Raw genomic sequence first — 17,066 nt, 5'->3', positions numbered from 1 at the left:
TGATGTAGCTAATACCATGGGTATTCTTGGCTGTCACATACCAGGATCCCATCATATACCATTATATCCTTATTTAACAGCGAATGGAATTCTAAACTTTTCGATCATCTTAATCGTTCAGCACAACCATAGAGTTATAACTATGCCATTTAACTTTACCATTGGACAAGTAGGTCCTTTAACTATATAAAAGCTAAACAAAAAATCACTTCAATTCTGCAACTTATATGTGTGAAACTCAATCACTCCTACGTGAATTAGTAATCCACTCATCTGCAGCCACCTAATAAAAAAGACACATTATAACTATGACTTTAAACTTTGTCTGTGCATAAGTAGGCCTTTTAACTATACAAAAGCTGAACAAAAAAACACTTCAATCCTACCGGGCAAAATGCGTGTATACACTCAAAACCACGCGTGTCAGAGTTAGAATTAAAGTGTTTTAAGTGTATACATGCATTTTGCTAGGTAGGATTGAAGTATTTTTTTGTTCGATTTTTGTATAGTTAAAGGGCCTATTTGTAATAAGGTACATATATGTAAGAATCCATTGAATGAAGCATCCACTAAATTGAATAGTTTCATACATTGGGTGTATTTTGTTGTTTTTTATTTTTATTTTTATGTATTTTATTGAGTAGTTGATATTTGTTTATCCGTAATCCAATTAGGGCAGAATGCAAAATTCGGAGTTTTAGGTTTGAAATTTTCAATGACTAATCCTGCTTGTTTATGAATTTTTTTAAGCTTGAACTTTGAGTTTATTATTATTGTTATTAATAGGCTATGGCTTGGGGTTTCCCTTATGGAACTTGATTTGATTTGTTTTTCAAAATATTAATTTTCCTTTCTCAAAAAGTTGATCAAAACGAGAGAGAACTGTTTACTTAATATAGTGCTTAAAAGTTGAGCCCATATCAATTCACATGTCAGGAAAAGACATGTCTCACATAAATATGACTTGGCATCTGAGAAACCTTATAAATTTTTGGTAAATACACTTCTAATAAAAACTTTCTTAATGATTGTATCAAGTCGTACCTGCTGATGTTGCTGTTGTTGTACCTGTTGCTGTTGTTGTTGCTGCACCTGCTGCTGTTGGTGTTTCTGTACTCCCTGCTGTTTTTGTTGTACCTGTTGCTGGTGTATTTGTTGTTGAACCTGCTGTTGTCGCTGCTGAACCTGTTGTGTTTGTTGGTTATTTTTTCTGCTCCTTCTTTTCTGAGTTTGCCATCGGTCTTGTTCTTGAGTATTTTCAGCATCCTTGTTGTGGCTTGTCTCTGGCTGCTCAGTATTAATCTGCTGATCTTGCACTTGTTCTGCTTTTGTACTCTCAGAAATACCATGCATCTGATCTTTAAGATGTTTTTCAGCTTCTTCCATCTCCTTTTTCTTTCTTGCTTCATCATCTCTTCTCTTCATAGTACATGTCACAGGTGTGTGACCTTGGTGCTTATAATAAGAACAATACTCAGGTACATCCTCATATATATTGTATAACTTGCCATCTCCCCTCTCCATTTCATCTTCATCATACCCCATCCATATATGTTGAGGTCTAGCTTTAGTCAAATCAATTTGCACTTTCACTTTAGCCACACTCCCTCAGGTTTAATCAATTTGCACTTTCACTTTAGCCACACTCCCTCAGGTTTTCTTATATGTAGCCAGATCCAAGACTAAAACTTTTCCAATAGGAAATAACAAGGGAGCCACAACTTCAATGCAATAATAGTGCCAAGGAAGTTCAGGTAACACAACCCAAACTGGGACAAGAGGTGTTTCAACATCAGGTTTGAAAGTAGGGGTCCATAATTGAAACATCATCAACTGTCCTTAAATATACATCTTACCTTTAGACCAAACAGTAGAATGATCATATTCATTCTCCAAATCAATATATAAATGTCTTGCATTGTAGTGAGTTATCTTGACCCCACCCTTGAGCTCAGTTTGCAGAATAAACTGCTTTCTAATGACCTCCATTTTGGGCATAGTATTAGCAAATTTGCCAATCAAAGTATATTTACACCTTGCAGCAAGTTTTTCTTTGAAATCAGTAGGATTAAACACAACTGCTGGCAAATTTGTTTAGTCGTAGTCAATAGTGGATTAATCTCAATAGTGGTGACTTTCATAGCCTCTTGAGCTCTCAACTTGGTAACCATAGCATGAGAAACAGTAGGAGCTGGAGGATAAGCAATGGGAGGTATTTTAGGCCATGCTTGCTGTTGATTCTTGTTGATGGGATCGGGGTTCTCATCTCTATCTTTTGAGTTGGAGGTGGTCAGAATAGGTTCCGTAGCAATTGGTACACTTGGTTTGAAAGTCCTAATTATTAGAGACTTCCAAAGGTTTATTGTCAGGAATATAAGGTTCGGGATGGTTCTATTGTTGTCCACAGCAACATTCAATTGGTTCTTCTTGATTTTTCTCTTAGGATCAACAGTAGGAAGTTCACTAGCAATAGTATTCTCAGCAGATATTTTTTCCTTTATCAACTTCATTAAGAGAATTATCAAGATCTACTTTTCCTTTCATATCAATAGATTTATTGGACTCACCTGTGGGGATATGAGAAGAAGACTCAGCATTGTCCATTTACCTCCAATCACATTCAATTCTTCAACTTCCTCAGAATTTTCAGAATCTGACCCATGAACAGTAACATGATCATCCGAAGCCCTAAAATTCAAATTGGACAACTGTCGAGGATAATTTGGAGGGGCTTTTAACGAATCAACAGTCTCCTTATCAATTCTAGTTGATTCCGATTGGCGATTGCCCCACTTGATTAATTTCCGCCGGACTATCCTCTCCGACCAAATTCGCATGTGCAAAGCTTTGGGAATCCAAATTCGATTCAATAGGAAGTGTTTCTTGTAGGGCTTTAAGCATGTTTCCCTTCGCACTACCTTCTTGCATCATATCACAATGGGAATTTTGAATTAAAGCCACAGAATTCACATTTTGCCTAATTTGGGGAGAACTAGGACGTGAAACCCTAATCTCTAAATTCGGATCATAAGGAGCAGTAAGAATTGGGGCTTTTGAGCTATAATCATCCCTTGCCTCTTCAGAAACTGATTGACATTGGATTTGACCAAAAACTGTCACCAGAATTTGACCAATCTCCGGCACCGATAACAGTATCTCCCTGAGCTGATAACTGAGTGGTAGAGGCGCAATGATCCCCTCTACCATTCCCTTGTCGAATATGAGATCGCACCTCCGTCAAATTAGCCGCTCCAGTTTGCAACTCCCCTTGTCCGATTCTTTCTATTGGTTCATTATTAATCACAGAATCACTCACCCTAGATGGATTAATCCTTTTAGAATCCAGCTTGCAATATTCTCAATCTCTCCAGAATCATCAAGAGGAATTATTTTTTGAACTAACTACCATTTCTCATCATAAATCACCCCAATGACCGCTTTATTTCTTTCCAATTTCTGAGAGTTGTCAGAGATATTATTGATCAATTCTTGCTGGATTGGGTTCGCATTATCACTGCGTTCATTTTGTGACTGGTCCGGTGGTCGGAAAAGCTCCACCAGCGTCTGTGAAGCCATTCCGGCGGAAACAGTAATGGTAAAATCTAGAGAGAAGTGGGAGACTTTTTTAGAGTGAGAAAAATCAAGAAAATCCATAGGCCTATTTCTCCTCAGCCTCCAAAGAACACTGATCAGCAAGTTCAACCACAACAACTGGCAGGTAAAATTATTAATCCTACTGATCAACAACCCAAAAATTGTAATACTGATTCTGGAGTCCAGAATAAAAAACCCCTACCCAAAAATTGTACTATTATTGCTGCTAATCCCAACCCACAAATCCCCAACAAAAATGATATTGGGCAAGCTCTCTGCAAACAAAAAAATGGCACTGGTAAAGGAATCAACAAAGCTGATGGAGTAAGCCATCAACAAAATGCTAAGGATGCTGATAATGTCCCCAAAAATGGGACCACAGGTATTGACTCAATGCTTCATAAAACTCATCCCAATACGTTTAATATGCAAACAGGTGAGATTGCTGAATTGGCAAAACTTCAAGCTCAAAAGAATGGGAATGCTGAAAATGTCCATAAAAGGACCTCAGGTATTGACTCAATGCTCCATCAACCCCGCCCCGTGGTTTTTACTGATAATGAAGTTAATGGAGGTGAGGCTGGTGTGAAGGAGAAAACTACTAAACTGCAGGAAGGGTTTTCCAGGGGAAAGGGTGTTCTTAATATGGTTGACCCTAGGATTGACTTTAGAGCCCCTGCTACCACTGTTGCTGCTGATTTTGATACTGAAATGCTTGATGCTCCTGATCAGATTTTTGCAGATGGTACTTCTGGTAATATTCCTGAACAAGACTTATATAAGGTTGATGTGGATCCTGCTGATAATATTCATGATAGTGAAATGGATGAACATGGTTTTGTATTGAAAAAAGATCACAGGGATGGTATGGTTCATGTGAATGATGAAGCTGCAGAGTATGATGGTGATGAGCCTCAGAAGTGTGTAGAAAATCCGGTAAATGATGCTTTTGGAGGGGTACACAAACCTCCTAATAATAAATCTTCTGCTAGGTTGAGGAAAAAAAGAAGAGATACTATTAAGAAAAAACAGGAAAATGCAGAGAAAATGAAAGACTTGCAGAAGGGGTACTGTTCAGAGCCCATCCGGTGATCAAGAAATGGGATACTGAAAATTCTCTTGTATGGAAGCATATGATGTACAACAGGCAAATTGCTGAAAACCACATTCGTTAGAGATTGAATTCTGGTACATGCTCCTTTTGGTGGGATGACTGGTTAGGAGTGGGACCTCTTCATTACTTTAGAAATGACCCTATTAGGTCTAACAAAATCAAAGTTAATCAACTTTGGGTGCAAGGTGAATGGGATGTTGAAAGACTCAATCAGATTCTTCTACCTGTTATTGTTCATCAGATCATGGACACTCAATTTCATTACACTGAAGGTGCGACTGACCAGCCTATTTGGACGCTTACTTCTAGTGGTGATTTCACTTGTTCATCAGCGTGGGATCTTATAAGACCTCACAGAAGTAAAACAATGACCAACATATGTACTTGGCAGAAACATGTTCCTTTTAAGTGCTCATTTCTTTTGTGGAGAGCATTAAGAGGTAAGCTCCCTACAAATGAGAAACTGACTTCCTTAGGTTATGATCCATCAGATTGTCATTGTTGTCACATTCCAGGTCCGGATACTATTGAGCACATTATGGTCAGTGGTCATTTTACTCGAAATGTTTGGCAATTTTTCTCTAATTCTTTGGGAGTTAAACACACCACAACTACACTAAGGAATCTGATTATGAGGTGGTGGATTTTTGAAAATAAAAATGAAGCTCATAAGTTACTCTTCAGGATCTTCCTGTTTTTATTTGTTGGAACTTATGGAAAAATAGATGTGCGGTGAAATATGAGGGGAAGCATTCCAACTTGGCAAGAGTTAGGTTTCAGATTTTCAAAGGCTTATCCATGCTATTAAACACCAATTTTTCTCACATCTCTCGGCTTTTTAACTGGAAAGATATGGTGATATTTTTAGAGGGGTGTTACCAGATGACCAAGGTTCTTGAAGTTAGGTGGATCAGGCCTACTACTACTGTGGTGAAGTTGAATACAGAGATGGTAGTGCACTTGATAATCCAGGTAGGATCGGTGCTGGGGGTGTAGTGAGAGATCATCAGGGAAATCTCATTTTTGCCTATGCTAGTCCTCTTGGATTATGCTAGTCCTCTTGGATTTGGTACCAACAACCAAGAGGAAATTGAAGCTGCGCATATTGGTCTAACTTGGTGTTTGCAGAACGGCTATTCAAGAATTATTTTAGAAGTTGATTCTGAGCTAATTGTTAAGTGGATCAAGCATCATGTTACAGCTCCTTGGAAGCTTCAAACTTATCTAGATAGCATTAAAAGAATCATGGAGCAATTTGAGCATATTACCTGTAGACACACATACAGAGAAGCAAACTTTGTTGCGGATTCTTTATCTAAAATTAGTCATAATTATGAGGATCCGCAACATTATTTCACGTTTCAGCAGCTGCCAGATGAGACGAGGGCATTTTGTTCTTGACAAACTTGGCATGATAAACTTTAGAAGAAGAAAAATGAAGCGGATCAAAGAACCTCCTTGAGATTTATTAGTTGTACTAGATGAGTTAGTAGCTCATTTATAGTAAAGTTTCCTAGACCTTGTTTCTTCTCATCCTTTTTCCTTCTTCTTTTAGGTTATATAGTATAGGTATATCCTTCCATTGTAGGGGCGTTTTTATGTCTTGCCATCTTGTTCCATGCGTTTTGTACGGTTGTGATTACTTATCTTGAGCCGGGGGTCTATCGGAAACAGCCTTGCTACTTCTCCGGTAGTGGTATGGACTGCGTACATCTTACCCTCCCCGACCTCACTATGTGGGAATACACTAGGTTTGTTATTGTTGTTGTAGTATAGGTATATCCTTCTTGAAGATGATCTTTTTGTTTGTGATTTTTCCTTTATTTGTAAAGGGAGAGTCTCCCTCGACTATGCATTTCTAGATTTCTTGTACTTGAGAGGAGTCCCCTCTTCTTAGGTGTCTAGTCTTCTAGGTTTCTTCTAGTATTGGGGACGAGTTGACTGGTCTTAGTAGGCTAGTTGACTTTGAACCACCATAGGATGGAGGTAAGGTTTATGTCCCCCTCCTTGTACTTCTTTTTATTTATTTATAATAAGGCTTGGGGGTGTGTGGCTCAACCCCTCACCGCCACGGGAGGTGAGAGCCCTGGGTAGGTCCGTTAATCTAAAAAAAAATATGGTTGTATCAAGTCAACATAAATCAAGGAAAATGAAACATAACATGTTCCAAAGGAAATGACCACAAATATTCCCTAGAAAGGTCCTTGTTCTCCAAGAAGTGAATTGGGAACAAACTATGAGCATGTGTGATAAGTCATTCCATGAGTCTCAGATAATTAATCATTTAGTAGTCAATAATGAAACATAATTTAGGATTTTTTTTCCTTTATTCAAATTGAAGATTTCTAATATCTGGAATGTTTACATACACTATCAAGAATTTGGAACTACAAGGATTTACAAGAAAAGCTTACTGACTCGGTGTTCTCAGTTCAGTCAATAGCATGACATCTGAGACTTGCCATCTATTCAGACCAAAAAACAAAAACTTAAAAATGTGAATACATCAACTAGCACTACCTTTCAACTATTTGCCTTTTGAGAAGCTCGTTCTCCTTCCTCAATTTCATTATCTTCTGCTTTAGTGTATGCATATGTTGACTTGAAGTCGAATCTTGTTGGTACACAACCAGTTTAGTTCTGCTTACAAACACTGCATATGCAGAAGAAACAATTTATTTTCTAGCTGTTGTCAACTATAGAAGTAACGCAACGCTTTACTTCCAGGTAGCAGGAAGTTGAGCGACTTGAGAAAGACTATTAGAAAAACTGTCCTTGTATCAGAAGTTACAACACTCACATTCTTTTTCCATATCCTGGAGCTTCTTATTCAACTCATTTTTCTCTTCTTGTTCAACCAGGAGACAGTCCTTCAAATCTTGAATCTCATAATGATCTAGGAAATCACAGCTAAACATTTAGCAGTAGAAGAAAAATAGCATGCAACTCAAAACAGCATATAACAGTTCTTGGAACTTTACATCTGGAGTCTACATCAGCAGACACTTGACCCAAGTTTTTTCTAAGAGCGTCTACTTGGCTCCTGTGCTCAGTTAAATCTCTGTGAAGCTGATTTATGGTTGTTTCGTTAACAGCCTCCTCAGTTTGGTATTTCCTGATTAATATCATCAAAGACAAATAGATATTGCTGAACGAGCAATATATTTTTCCTATGTACATATCTCATAACACCAAAGTTACCTGATCTGAGATTCCAAATCTTGAATTCTCTCTGCATGATCCCTTTTAAGTGATTCTATAGTTCTTCGGTATTCCTATTTACATGTTCAATAATCATTGTTGAGTGTAATTGTAAGCTCTGAAAAAATTTAATCATCATAGGAAAACATGGGATTTTGACCTTTCAAATATGAAGAATGTAATATTTGACAACATACAGTGTAAATAAAACTCGGCGTACAATTGCCCACCCTGCTAACGTGCGCTGACCTCGATTTCAATGGTGAAGTGACAGAGGTCGGCCGAGGAGAGACCTGACTGAGAACATGACTAAGGGTAATCAAGGAACTAGTGGATCCTCAGGAGTGAAGAACCCAGTTGCGGCAGAGCATGTACACACCAATGGAACAGTAACTCCAGGTGTCGTGGCAGTAGTCCCCCAGAATGAGGGTGTCGGGGTAAAATTGACGGACCCAAAGCTGGGTGGTGGTGGTTCAAAGCTTACAGAGGCAGATCCAAAGTTGAATATGACTGATCTAAAGCTAAAAGGCAGTAGCACCAGAAACGCAGCTAGAGGAGAAAGGTATGACACAACAACTACTGGAAGGCGATGCTAGCTCGTCAATTAAGATTGACCAGAGGGTGATAACTATGGAGAACATGGAGAACATAGATATACCAGGGAAGGAAGATACTGGAAAGAAGGAAAATAGCGCATACCAACGAAATTGGTCAGGATTATTCACTCAGAATAGAACTGCATCAAGTGGTATGGCTTTAACCTTTATGCCTCCTACGGTAATTGATGGTAAGCCTACTGTTACATTAGAATCGACTGATTTGGTAGAGCACACGAAGCAATGGAGTAATGCATTGATTCTCTATACTATGGGTGATGTTCCCAATTTTAAATATATGAGCTCGTACATTGCAAAAACATGGAATAATGTAACTTTACCGGAGTTGTTCTTACATGACGGGAGATACTATGTTGTGAAATTTCAGAACCAACAGGATAGAGATGAAATCTTATATTTTGGACCTTATGCGACGAATAGCATGCCTCTGCTCTTGAAAATCTGGTCCCCAACTTTTGATTTCCAACAAGAGTTTCCTCGAACTATACCTCTCTGGGTAAGACTATTGAATCTTCCTCTAAATTGTTGGGGTCATGTAACTTTGAGCAAGATTGCAAGTAACCTGGGAGAGCCCCTATTCGCAGATGAGTGTACGAAGAAACAATCTCGAATATCTTATGCAAGAGTGTTGGTTGATATTGATATTACTCGTGAGCTGCCTAAGGAGATTGAGATTATAGATCCTTCTGGGAGAAAAATTCACTCAATTGGTGGCTTATGATTGGCAACCATTGTATTGTCCTAAATGCTTGCAACATGGTTATATTTGTAAACGGGAGGATGTAGTGATACCTCAGGCCAAAATAGGAGATAGAAAGCAACCACAAGGACCAGTAGTCCAGTACAAAGACAAAAAGGGGAGCATCAGGGAACTAGGAAGTTGGTACAACGATGGGTTGGCAAACCTACTTTAACTCAAGGGGATGACAACGTAACTCAAATAAAGGCTACATGCCTATATCTGCTGCACAATGTGTATCTCAACCTACTACTGTGCACCTACCTCAACAACTAAAGATAATGAGATTAAAGTATGGATGCAATCTGGAAAAGCGAAAATTCCTAACCTGACGGTGACTCCAAAGGCTAAAATTGTCTATAGCGCTTCTAAAGATGGAATGGATAGCATGTCTTACGCTGAACTGGTTGCACATGGATCTGCGTTAGTGCAAAGGAGACCTCTTATGAAGAATCAAAATTCTTTTTCTCCTTTAGCACTAGGTACGGTGGATACTATTGCTCTAGGCAGACCTCCAGATGGGGGGACAACACCAACTTTTGCATGAAATGGCTAACTTGGAATGTGAGGGGTTTGAATAGACCCTTCAAACAAAGGGAGTTGGGAGTTTATCTCAGGAAACATAAATTTTGTTTGGCAGGATCACTAGAAACAAAAGTAAAGGCTCCAAAGTTTCATACTAGTTTGCTGAATTGTGCTAGGGGATGGAACTTCATTCACAATTATGCGCAGGCAGAAAATGGAAGAATATGGATCATCTGGAAAGAGGATGAGGTGAGTGTGATACATCAGGAGACACATTCTCAATTTATTCATTGCATCGTTAATGACAGGAAGGCGGATTTCATATGTGCATTAACTATGGTTTATGGTAGTAATAGCCTGGAAGATAGAAACGAACTATGGGCTGGCCTTATCAGAATTGGTACAAATATGACTAAACCTTGGTGCATTTGTGGAGATTTCAACTCTCCATTATCTACGAACGATAGAATTGGGGGCCATCCTGTAGCAGATAGTGAAACCAGAGATTTTCAACACGCCGTCAATATCTTAACATTAACGGATATGAAATCGTCAGGAAGATATCTTACCTGGACTAATGGGCATGTATAGAGCAAAATAGATAGGTCCATGTGCAATGATGCATGGGTAAGGAAATATGGAAATATTACTGCACAATACCAAGAGAATCACGTTTCTGATCACTCTCCTATTCATATTGAATTACAGAAGGACCACAAAGCAGAAAGCCTTTTCGATTCATTAATGCACTAGCTGATGATGATAGATTTCTACAGATTGTGGACAGCGTATGGCATCAACATATAGAGGGTGATTGTATGTACAAGCTATGGTACAAACTCAAGTTATGAAAAGAACCTATTAAATTGTTGAAGCATCGAGTTATGGGAAGTCTGGCTAAGGGAATCAATGAAGCACGGGACTATCTGATAGGTATCCAGTCCTTGTTAACTTCTCACATAGGTCCGAACTTGGTTGTGAGGGAAAAAGTGGCATTACAGGAACTCAATAAATGGCTTGGCATCCAGGAAAGGGTATTCAAGCAGAAATCTAAGGCTCACTGGATTGAGGTAGGGGATGGTAATAACATGTACTTTTTCAACGGTATGAAGGCTAGATCAAGTATAAATAACATCTCAGTTTTGAAAAGTCTAGATGGGAGAATGCTACAAAAGTCAGATGATATTGAAAGGGAGATTCTTCAATTCTACAAGGGTCTTCTAGGGACTGCAGCAACTAGCATACCAGCTATTGACTTGACTATTATGAGACAAGGTCCTAGTATCACCACTCAACAACAAAAAGAGATGTGCAAGGAGGTCACACTGAAGGAAATTCAGGATGCTTTGTTTAGCATTGATAATAACAAAGCTCCGGGCTAGATGGCTTCAATGCATGTTTTTTCAAGAAAGCTTGGAGGATTATTCAACGAGATGTACATGAGGCTGTTATGGAATTTTTTCTTGAAAACAGATTGCTCAGGGCTGCAAACAACACGGTGGTTACATTAGTTCCTAAGAAGTCTCATTATGAAACAATCAAGGACTTTAGGCCCATAGCTGATGTACGACTCTATACAAGATTATATCCAAAGTTATTTCTGGTAGAATACAGGGAGTGATAGATGGTATTGTGGGGCTGAGTCAATCAGCTTTCATACCAGGAAGACTTATCTCAGACAACATACTGCTCAGTCATGCGCCTTTTGCAGGTCTACCTTGATCATGCATCTTGGTGAGATATGCTTTCTAGTGTACCCCTTCATGAGCTAGTGAAGGGGTACACTAGAAAGAATATCTCACCAAGATGCATGATCAAGGTAGACCTGCAAAAGGCGCATGACTCTGTGGAATGAACATTTATTGAACAAATGCTTAAGGAGTTGGGATTTCCAAGTAGGATGGTAACCTAGATCATGTTATGTATTAAAACTGTCAGTTACACATTTCAAATCAATGGTGGTCTTACTGATACTATCCAGGCTAGAAGAGGGTTGAGACAAAGGGACCCTACGTCCCCGAATATATTTGTTCTTCTGATGGAATATTTGCATAGATGCTTGGCTACTCTGAGATCAGAACCTGAATTCAACAACCATCCTAGATGTCCAAAATTGGGTATTACCCACCTCTGTTTCGCTGATGACTTACTAATGCTGGCAAGGGGAGATGAGATATCTGTGATGCTCTTAAAGGAAAGATTCAACATGTTTTCAACAGCCTCAGGTATGAAGGCAAACTTGGCTAAAAGCCAAGTAAATTTTGGAGGGGTAAACCAACGAACGAGGTGTAGTATTAAGAGTCTTCTCGGTTATGAAGTAGGGGAACTACCCTTTAAATACTTGGGGGTACCATTATCTACTAAACGACTCACTGTGCAACAATGTAAACCTCTAGTAGAGAAGATCACTTCAAAGATAACTACTTGGATGGCCAAAGGATTGTCATACGCTGGGAGGTTACAACTTATTAGAGCTGTATTATTGGGAGTACAAGCGTATTGGTCTCTACTTTTCTTACTCCCTAAGAAGGTAATCAAAGTGATCGAAGCTATCTTTGGTCAGGACAAGCGACAATTACAAAAAGAGCTTTGATAGCATGGGATAAAATTTGTTTGCCAAAAAGTGCAGGTGGAATGAACATCATTAATTTGAGAATTCGGAATCAAACGGCTATATGCAAGCTGCAATGGGCACTTAGTCAATGCAAGGAGAAGAAGTGGATAGCTTGGGTACATACTTATTACATAAAAGGGCGAGATGTTTTCAGTATGGAAGTGCCGAAACAACCTGCTTGGATGATTCGAAAAATTATTAACATGAGGAAGCATTGACAGTTACTGCACAACAACAACAATATAATTCAAAGAGGGGAGTTTTACATATCCAGTGCTTACAAAATCTTGCGTGGGGGTGTGGAAAATGTCCCTTGGAGAGCGTTGATCTGCCAGAATGTAGCTGAACCCAAAAATGTCTTTATGCCATGGTTTTGCCTTCATGAAAAGTTAAGAACTAAAGACCTATTATTGTCCTAGGGAATGAGTGTGGATGGTCTATGTGTGTTCTGTTGAACTGCACATGAAACAAAAGAGCACCGTTTTTTTGGCTGCACCTATACTCACAATATTTGGAAAGACATACTAGAATGGCAAAAGCTACAAGAGGGATCGCACAACTGGATCACAGAATGGAAATGGGTAGTGCAACAAGCTAGAGGCAAACATCCTAGAGGGATCATACTAAAAGCTAGTTTCGCAGTTGTGATCCATGGCATATGGATCGAGAGAAACAATAGGATATTTCAACATCAAGCTGCAACAAAGGAGAAACTACTTCATCAAGTGAAGCTTGCTTTATCTACTAGAGTGAGGACCAATTCCAGGTTTTTTGGATATATTAGTACTCTCTAGGTTTCTTTGTATAGATAGGTTGTTTGGATGTAATAGTTCCTTTAGGTTTGTGTGTTTATTTGGTGCATACATTGATACTGAGAAGGGGCTGAGCTAGTTAACTCTCCCCTGGATTGTATTTCTCACTTGGTGATTTAATATAATTTAATTGCCAAAAAAGAATGTAATATCAGCAAATCCCGAGATTTTGATAAAGCTTCTATGTACTCCCTCCGTCCCATTTTACTTGTCCCAAATTGAGATGGCACAGCTATTAAGAAAATAATGATTGGTAATGTAACTTTACCATTTTGCCCCTCTTAATTGTGTCTTGTTATTAGTTTCAATATTGATGAATGGCTAATAACAAGGAGTAATCAATTACACTAAGGGTATAACGGGGAAAAAAAAATTTTCTTGTCTGGATAAGTAAAAAATGACAAGTAAAATGGGACATTAAATTAGGAAATTTGGGATGGGTAAAATGGGACGGAGGGAGTATTTCACTACTTTGCTCATCAATTGCTCCTGGGAAGATGTTCTACATTTAATTGCAAGTAAACTAAGACAAATCAACCAGTACTCCCTTCATCTGGAACAACTTTTCCCATTTTGAGACACTCTAAAATGTTTTGACATAATTCCATTAATGACATTAGTATATATAATTTTCACAACTTTCAATAACTACAATACGTTTAACAATTAAAACTTTTAAATATTTTCCAGAGCTCACATTTTCTTTCTGGAAAAACTCATGACGAACTCTCTTCAGTTCCTCCTTCAACCTCTGGCAACTTGAGTGGGTTTCAATCTGTCACATTGTTGGAACAGTTCAAGATAATCAAAGAACTTCAGCAATGAAACATACAAGACGGGCAGGCAACCACTAAGAAAGCTCTGAATATTTAGCCCCCTTTCAACTGCTTCATAATATGCATTAATTCAAATAAACAACAGGAAAATGACTTTTGTTTTGTGTATGCACCTTATCAGAAAATTTGTTGAGTGATTCAGTGTAGAGCTTTCTCAATCGATCATTTTCTGCAAGTATTAGCTGGGGTTATTTGATATGAAGAGGACGGAGTCCTACAGAGGAACTTATCAACTTAAACTCAAAGCTTAGGCTCATCTTTATCAGGTTGGCACAAGACTGTAGACAATGGAGTATCCCTCAAACCATGACTATTATTAATATTTTCACAGAGATATTTTTCCTAATATCGGGGCTGCAAATGCTTAGCCTAATGGAAGCTTCAAAGCAGTTCATTTCACATAAATCACCTAATATCATGATGTACTACATTAAAAAAAGGGATAATCATCAAAAGGAATCTACCATTGAATGAAGTCATGGGGAATTTTTTCTTTCGACTCATATGAAAATTAAATATGCCTTCTCCTTTTTACCATAATGAAATGCATAAATCAATTTGCAGGTTAGAAAGAAAAGTGAAACAATTATTTACTTAAACCTATAATGATCCTCACATGTTCTTAAGATTTGACTTAAACGAGTGCTAAAGAACATATGGATCAGAAAAATAACACCCTCTGCATAAATAGATTTAAGAAAGAACACATGTCACATAATGTGCCTTTGATTCTTAGTTAGCTCTTTGAAATCTTAGACAATAATGTGATACAAGAAGACTAGGTAATTCTTCCATCTGTCCTATCCCATCCTTAGTGGACAGAGTTACCTGGTATATGTTGTTGATGGAAGGTGGCAGGTATCCCATGCATTTAGTCGAGCTGGCCCGGACACCATAGTTATCAAAATAAAATGTGATAAAAGAAAACTAAATAAGCATATATACTTGTATAGTAGTTTAAACATGCCAAATAATCCCCTCCCCCTTTCCCGTTCCCTTGCCCCCAATTTTTTTTTTTTTAAATAAGTAGTAGTTTAAACATGCCAAATAATGTTGTCTCGAAATTACAGCAATTATCTCTATTTACTAATCCCAGCTCCTAAATTCAACAATGAAAATACAATGCCAACGCATATAAGTAGAAACTGCAAATTTTCTATCACAACATGAATAAAACAATGTTTTTTTCTTTGATTAACAACTTGAGCTTTAAAAACGAGTGCTTTATTTGTACTCCTGTAGTTGATAACCAAGGCACCCCACTCTCAAGCAGGAGGTGCAGGTTTTACTTTTTGCATAATGATCCATAATTCTACTTCATTAACCTTTGCACCAAACTCAAAACATACCTAGTGTAACCCACTAATGGGGTTTGAGGAGGGTAATCGTACCCACACCTTACCCCCACCTTGAGAGAGAGACTGTTTCGGACAGATCCCCGGCTCAAGTAAAAGCATAACAAAACAGATTGAAAATTTTTAATGAAAAGACAAATTTGAAATTATGCCTACTTATACACCATAATTTCAATACTAAATAAACAGATTTTCAAAGCCTGGCCAGTGAAATTGAAATTATGCTAATAGAAAAACAAATCCTAAAAGTTGAAAAAATTTATGGAGGACTAATAAAAGGTAGAAATTGACCAGATTGTAGGCTTTGTATGGTGAATTCAAGAGCTTGTCGTTTCGAGCTCTCAGTAATGTATTCCGCTTGTAAGGTCTGAAGCTCCATAATTCTCTTCTTATATTCCTGTATGTAAATGAATTAAAGGAAATTATTAAAGTATAAACAGAAGAATAAGAGAGAAAGAGAGAGGAGCTTACGCGCTTACGTCATATATTTGGTCGAAACTCGAAAGCAATGACTCCGTAACTTCGTCCGCCATTGCTGAGGCTATTTTACTGTTTTTGATTTTTGGGCAATTGAAATGGCGGTTGATATATGTTTTGGGAAACTGAAATGGGACAAATATACCCAACCTATAAATCAACTACTGTAATAAATGATAAATGTTTTGGGAAACTGAACTGTGACAAATAAAATGAATTATTTTATTTTTTTTATCTCAAATAGTTGATTCAAACCCATTACTCGACTCAATAAAATCATTGAACCATTTAAAACTAACTCGATCCAACCTCTATTTTTTGTTTCAAATCTGATAATTCCTCATTTTTTTCGTAAATGTGAACCCTAATCAAATTATATTGATTGGTCGTTGCTAGTAGTTAGGGATTGATTAGAATAAAATCTAATCAAATATTCTGTTTTTGTATAGGGATTAACTTGTTTAAGTATTCCGCCATACCCAATATTTGAAGCATCAGTTTCAACGATTTTTAACCAGTTAGGTTTTACAAGAGATGTACAAGGAAGAGTTTGGACTCGTTTTTTAATCAATTTTACTAAATCAGTGTGGACTTGAGTCCAAGGCGTTTTGTAATCCTTTTTTAGTCTATCATACAAAGGAGCTAAATCTCTAGACAGATTTTCATAAAAAGGAGAAATATAATTAAGACTACCAAGGAACCTTTGCAGCTGTTTTTTATCAGTAATAATATCAGGGAATTTTTTAGCAAATTTTAGAGCTCGTTATATAGGCTCAATAGAACCTTGAGAAATATTATGTCCTAAAAATCTAATATTTGTCTGGAATAAGCTTATTTTTGGTTTGAAGATTACCAAGCCATTTTGTCTAATTATTTGTTTAAACATATGCAGATGTTTAAAATGAAATTCAAGAGTTTTTGAAAATACTAAAATATCATCAATATAGACAATGATAAAATCCATATAGGGATTGAAAATGTTATTCATAATTTTTTGAAATTCAGAAGGAGCAAGTTTTAAACCGAATGGCATAACATTCCATTCATATTGTCCAAAGGGAACATTAAAAGCAGTTCTATAAGTATGTTCTTTATCAATTTGAATTTGCCAATAACCAGATTTTAAATCAAATTTAGAGAATATATTAGCATCATATAATCTAGAAAGTAAGTCTTTTTTAT

The 17,066-nt window shown here is 37.5% G+C and overlaps 2 protein-coding genes across 6 annotated transcripts; both read right to left on the bottom strand.

The window, feature by feature from the left end:
* Window positions 1–238: 238 nt before the first annotated feature.
* Window positions 239–1,545, bottom strand: LOC107848932 (putative cyclin-dependent serine/threonine-protein kinase DDB_G0272797/DDB_G0274007). The gene is made up of 2 exons (XM_016693643.2): window positions 1,045–1,545; window positions 239–283 (listed from the first exon to the last, which is right to left on the bottom strand). The coding sequence occupies exons 1-2, from the start codon at window positions 1,543–1,545 to the stop codon at window positions 239–241; spliced, it is 546 nt and encodes a 181-aa protein (XP_016549129.2).
* Window positions 1,546–7,006: 5,461 nt separating this feature from the next.
* LOC107850998 (protein At-4/1) lies at window positions 7,007–16,048 on the bottom strand. 5 transcript variants are annotated; one of them, XM_016695873.2, is made up of 8 exons: window positions 15,887–16,048; window positions 15,699–15,804; window positions 14,166–14,221; window positions 13,914–13,991; window positions 7,910–7,983; window positions 7,690–7,823; window positions 7,509–7,604; window positions 7,007–7,361 (listed from the first exon to the last, which is right to left on the bottom strand). In XM_016695873.2, the coding sequence occupies exons 1-8, from the start codon at window positions 15,938–15,940 to the stop codon at window positions 7,225–7,227; spliced, it is 735 nt and encodes a 244-aa protein (XP_016551359.1). In that variant the 5' UTR covers window positions 15,941–16,048; the 3' UTR covers window positions 7,007–7,224. The 5 variants fall into 5 exon arrangements, with proteins under 5 accessions (XP_016551359.1, XP_016551360.1, XP_016551361.1 ...); XM_016695874.2 differs by having other exon boundaries at window positions 15,879–16,029; XM_016695875.2 differs by having other exon boundaries at window positions 15,883–16,023.
* Between the last annotated feature and the right edge of the window lie 1,018 nt (window positions 16,049–17,066).

Source organism: Capsicum annuum, chromosome 12 (assembly GCF_002878395.1).
Source record: "Capsicum annuum cultivar UCD-10X-F1 chromosome 12, UCD10Xv1.1, whole genome shotgun sequence".
Lineage (NCBI taxonomy): Eukaryota > Viridiplantae > Streptophyta > Magnoliopsida > Solanales > Solanaceae > Capsicum > Capsicum annuum.
This window is presented reverse-complemented; position numbering and strand designations above follow the sequence as displayed.

Bases quoted from the DNA above. Each gene is read 5' to 3' on its own strand.
- LOC107848932 (XM_016693643.2), bottom strand. From the start codon at position 1,545: ATGGGGTATGATGAAGATGAAATGGAGAGGGGAGATGGCAAGTTATAC. The intron at 284-1,044 runs GTACGACTTGAT...CTTTTTTATTAG, and splicing joins AACAACAGCAACATCAGCAG to GTGGCTGCAGATGAGTGGAT.
- LOC107850998 (XM_016695873.2), bottom strand. From the start codon at position 15,940: ATGGCGGACGAAGTTACGGAGTCATTGCTTTCGAGTTTCGACCAAATA. The intron at 7,824-7,909 runs GTAACTTTGGTG...GATATTAATCAG, and splicing joins GATTTGGAATCTCAGATCAG to GAAATACCAAACTGAGGAGG. The intron at 7,605-7,689 runs GTAAAGTTCCAA...GTGATTTCCTAG, and splicing joins TGCTGATGTAGACTCCAGAT to ATCATTATGAGATTCAAGAT.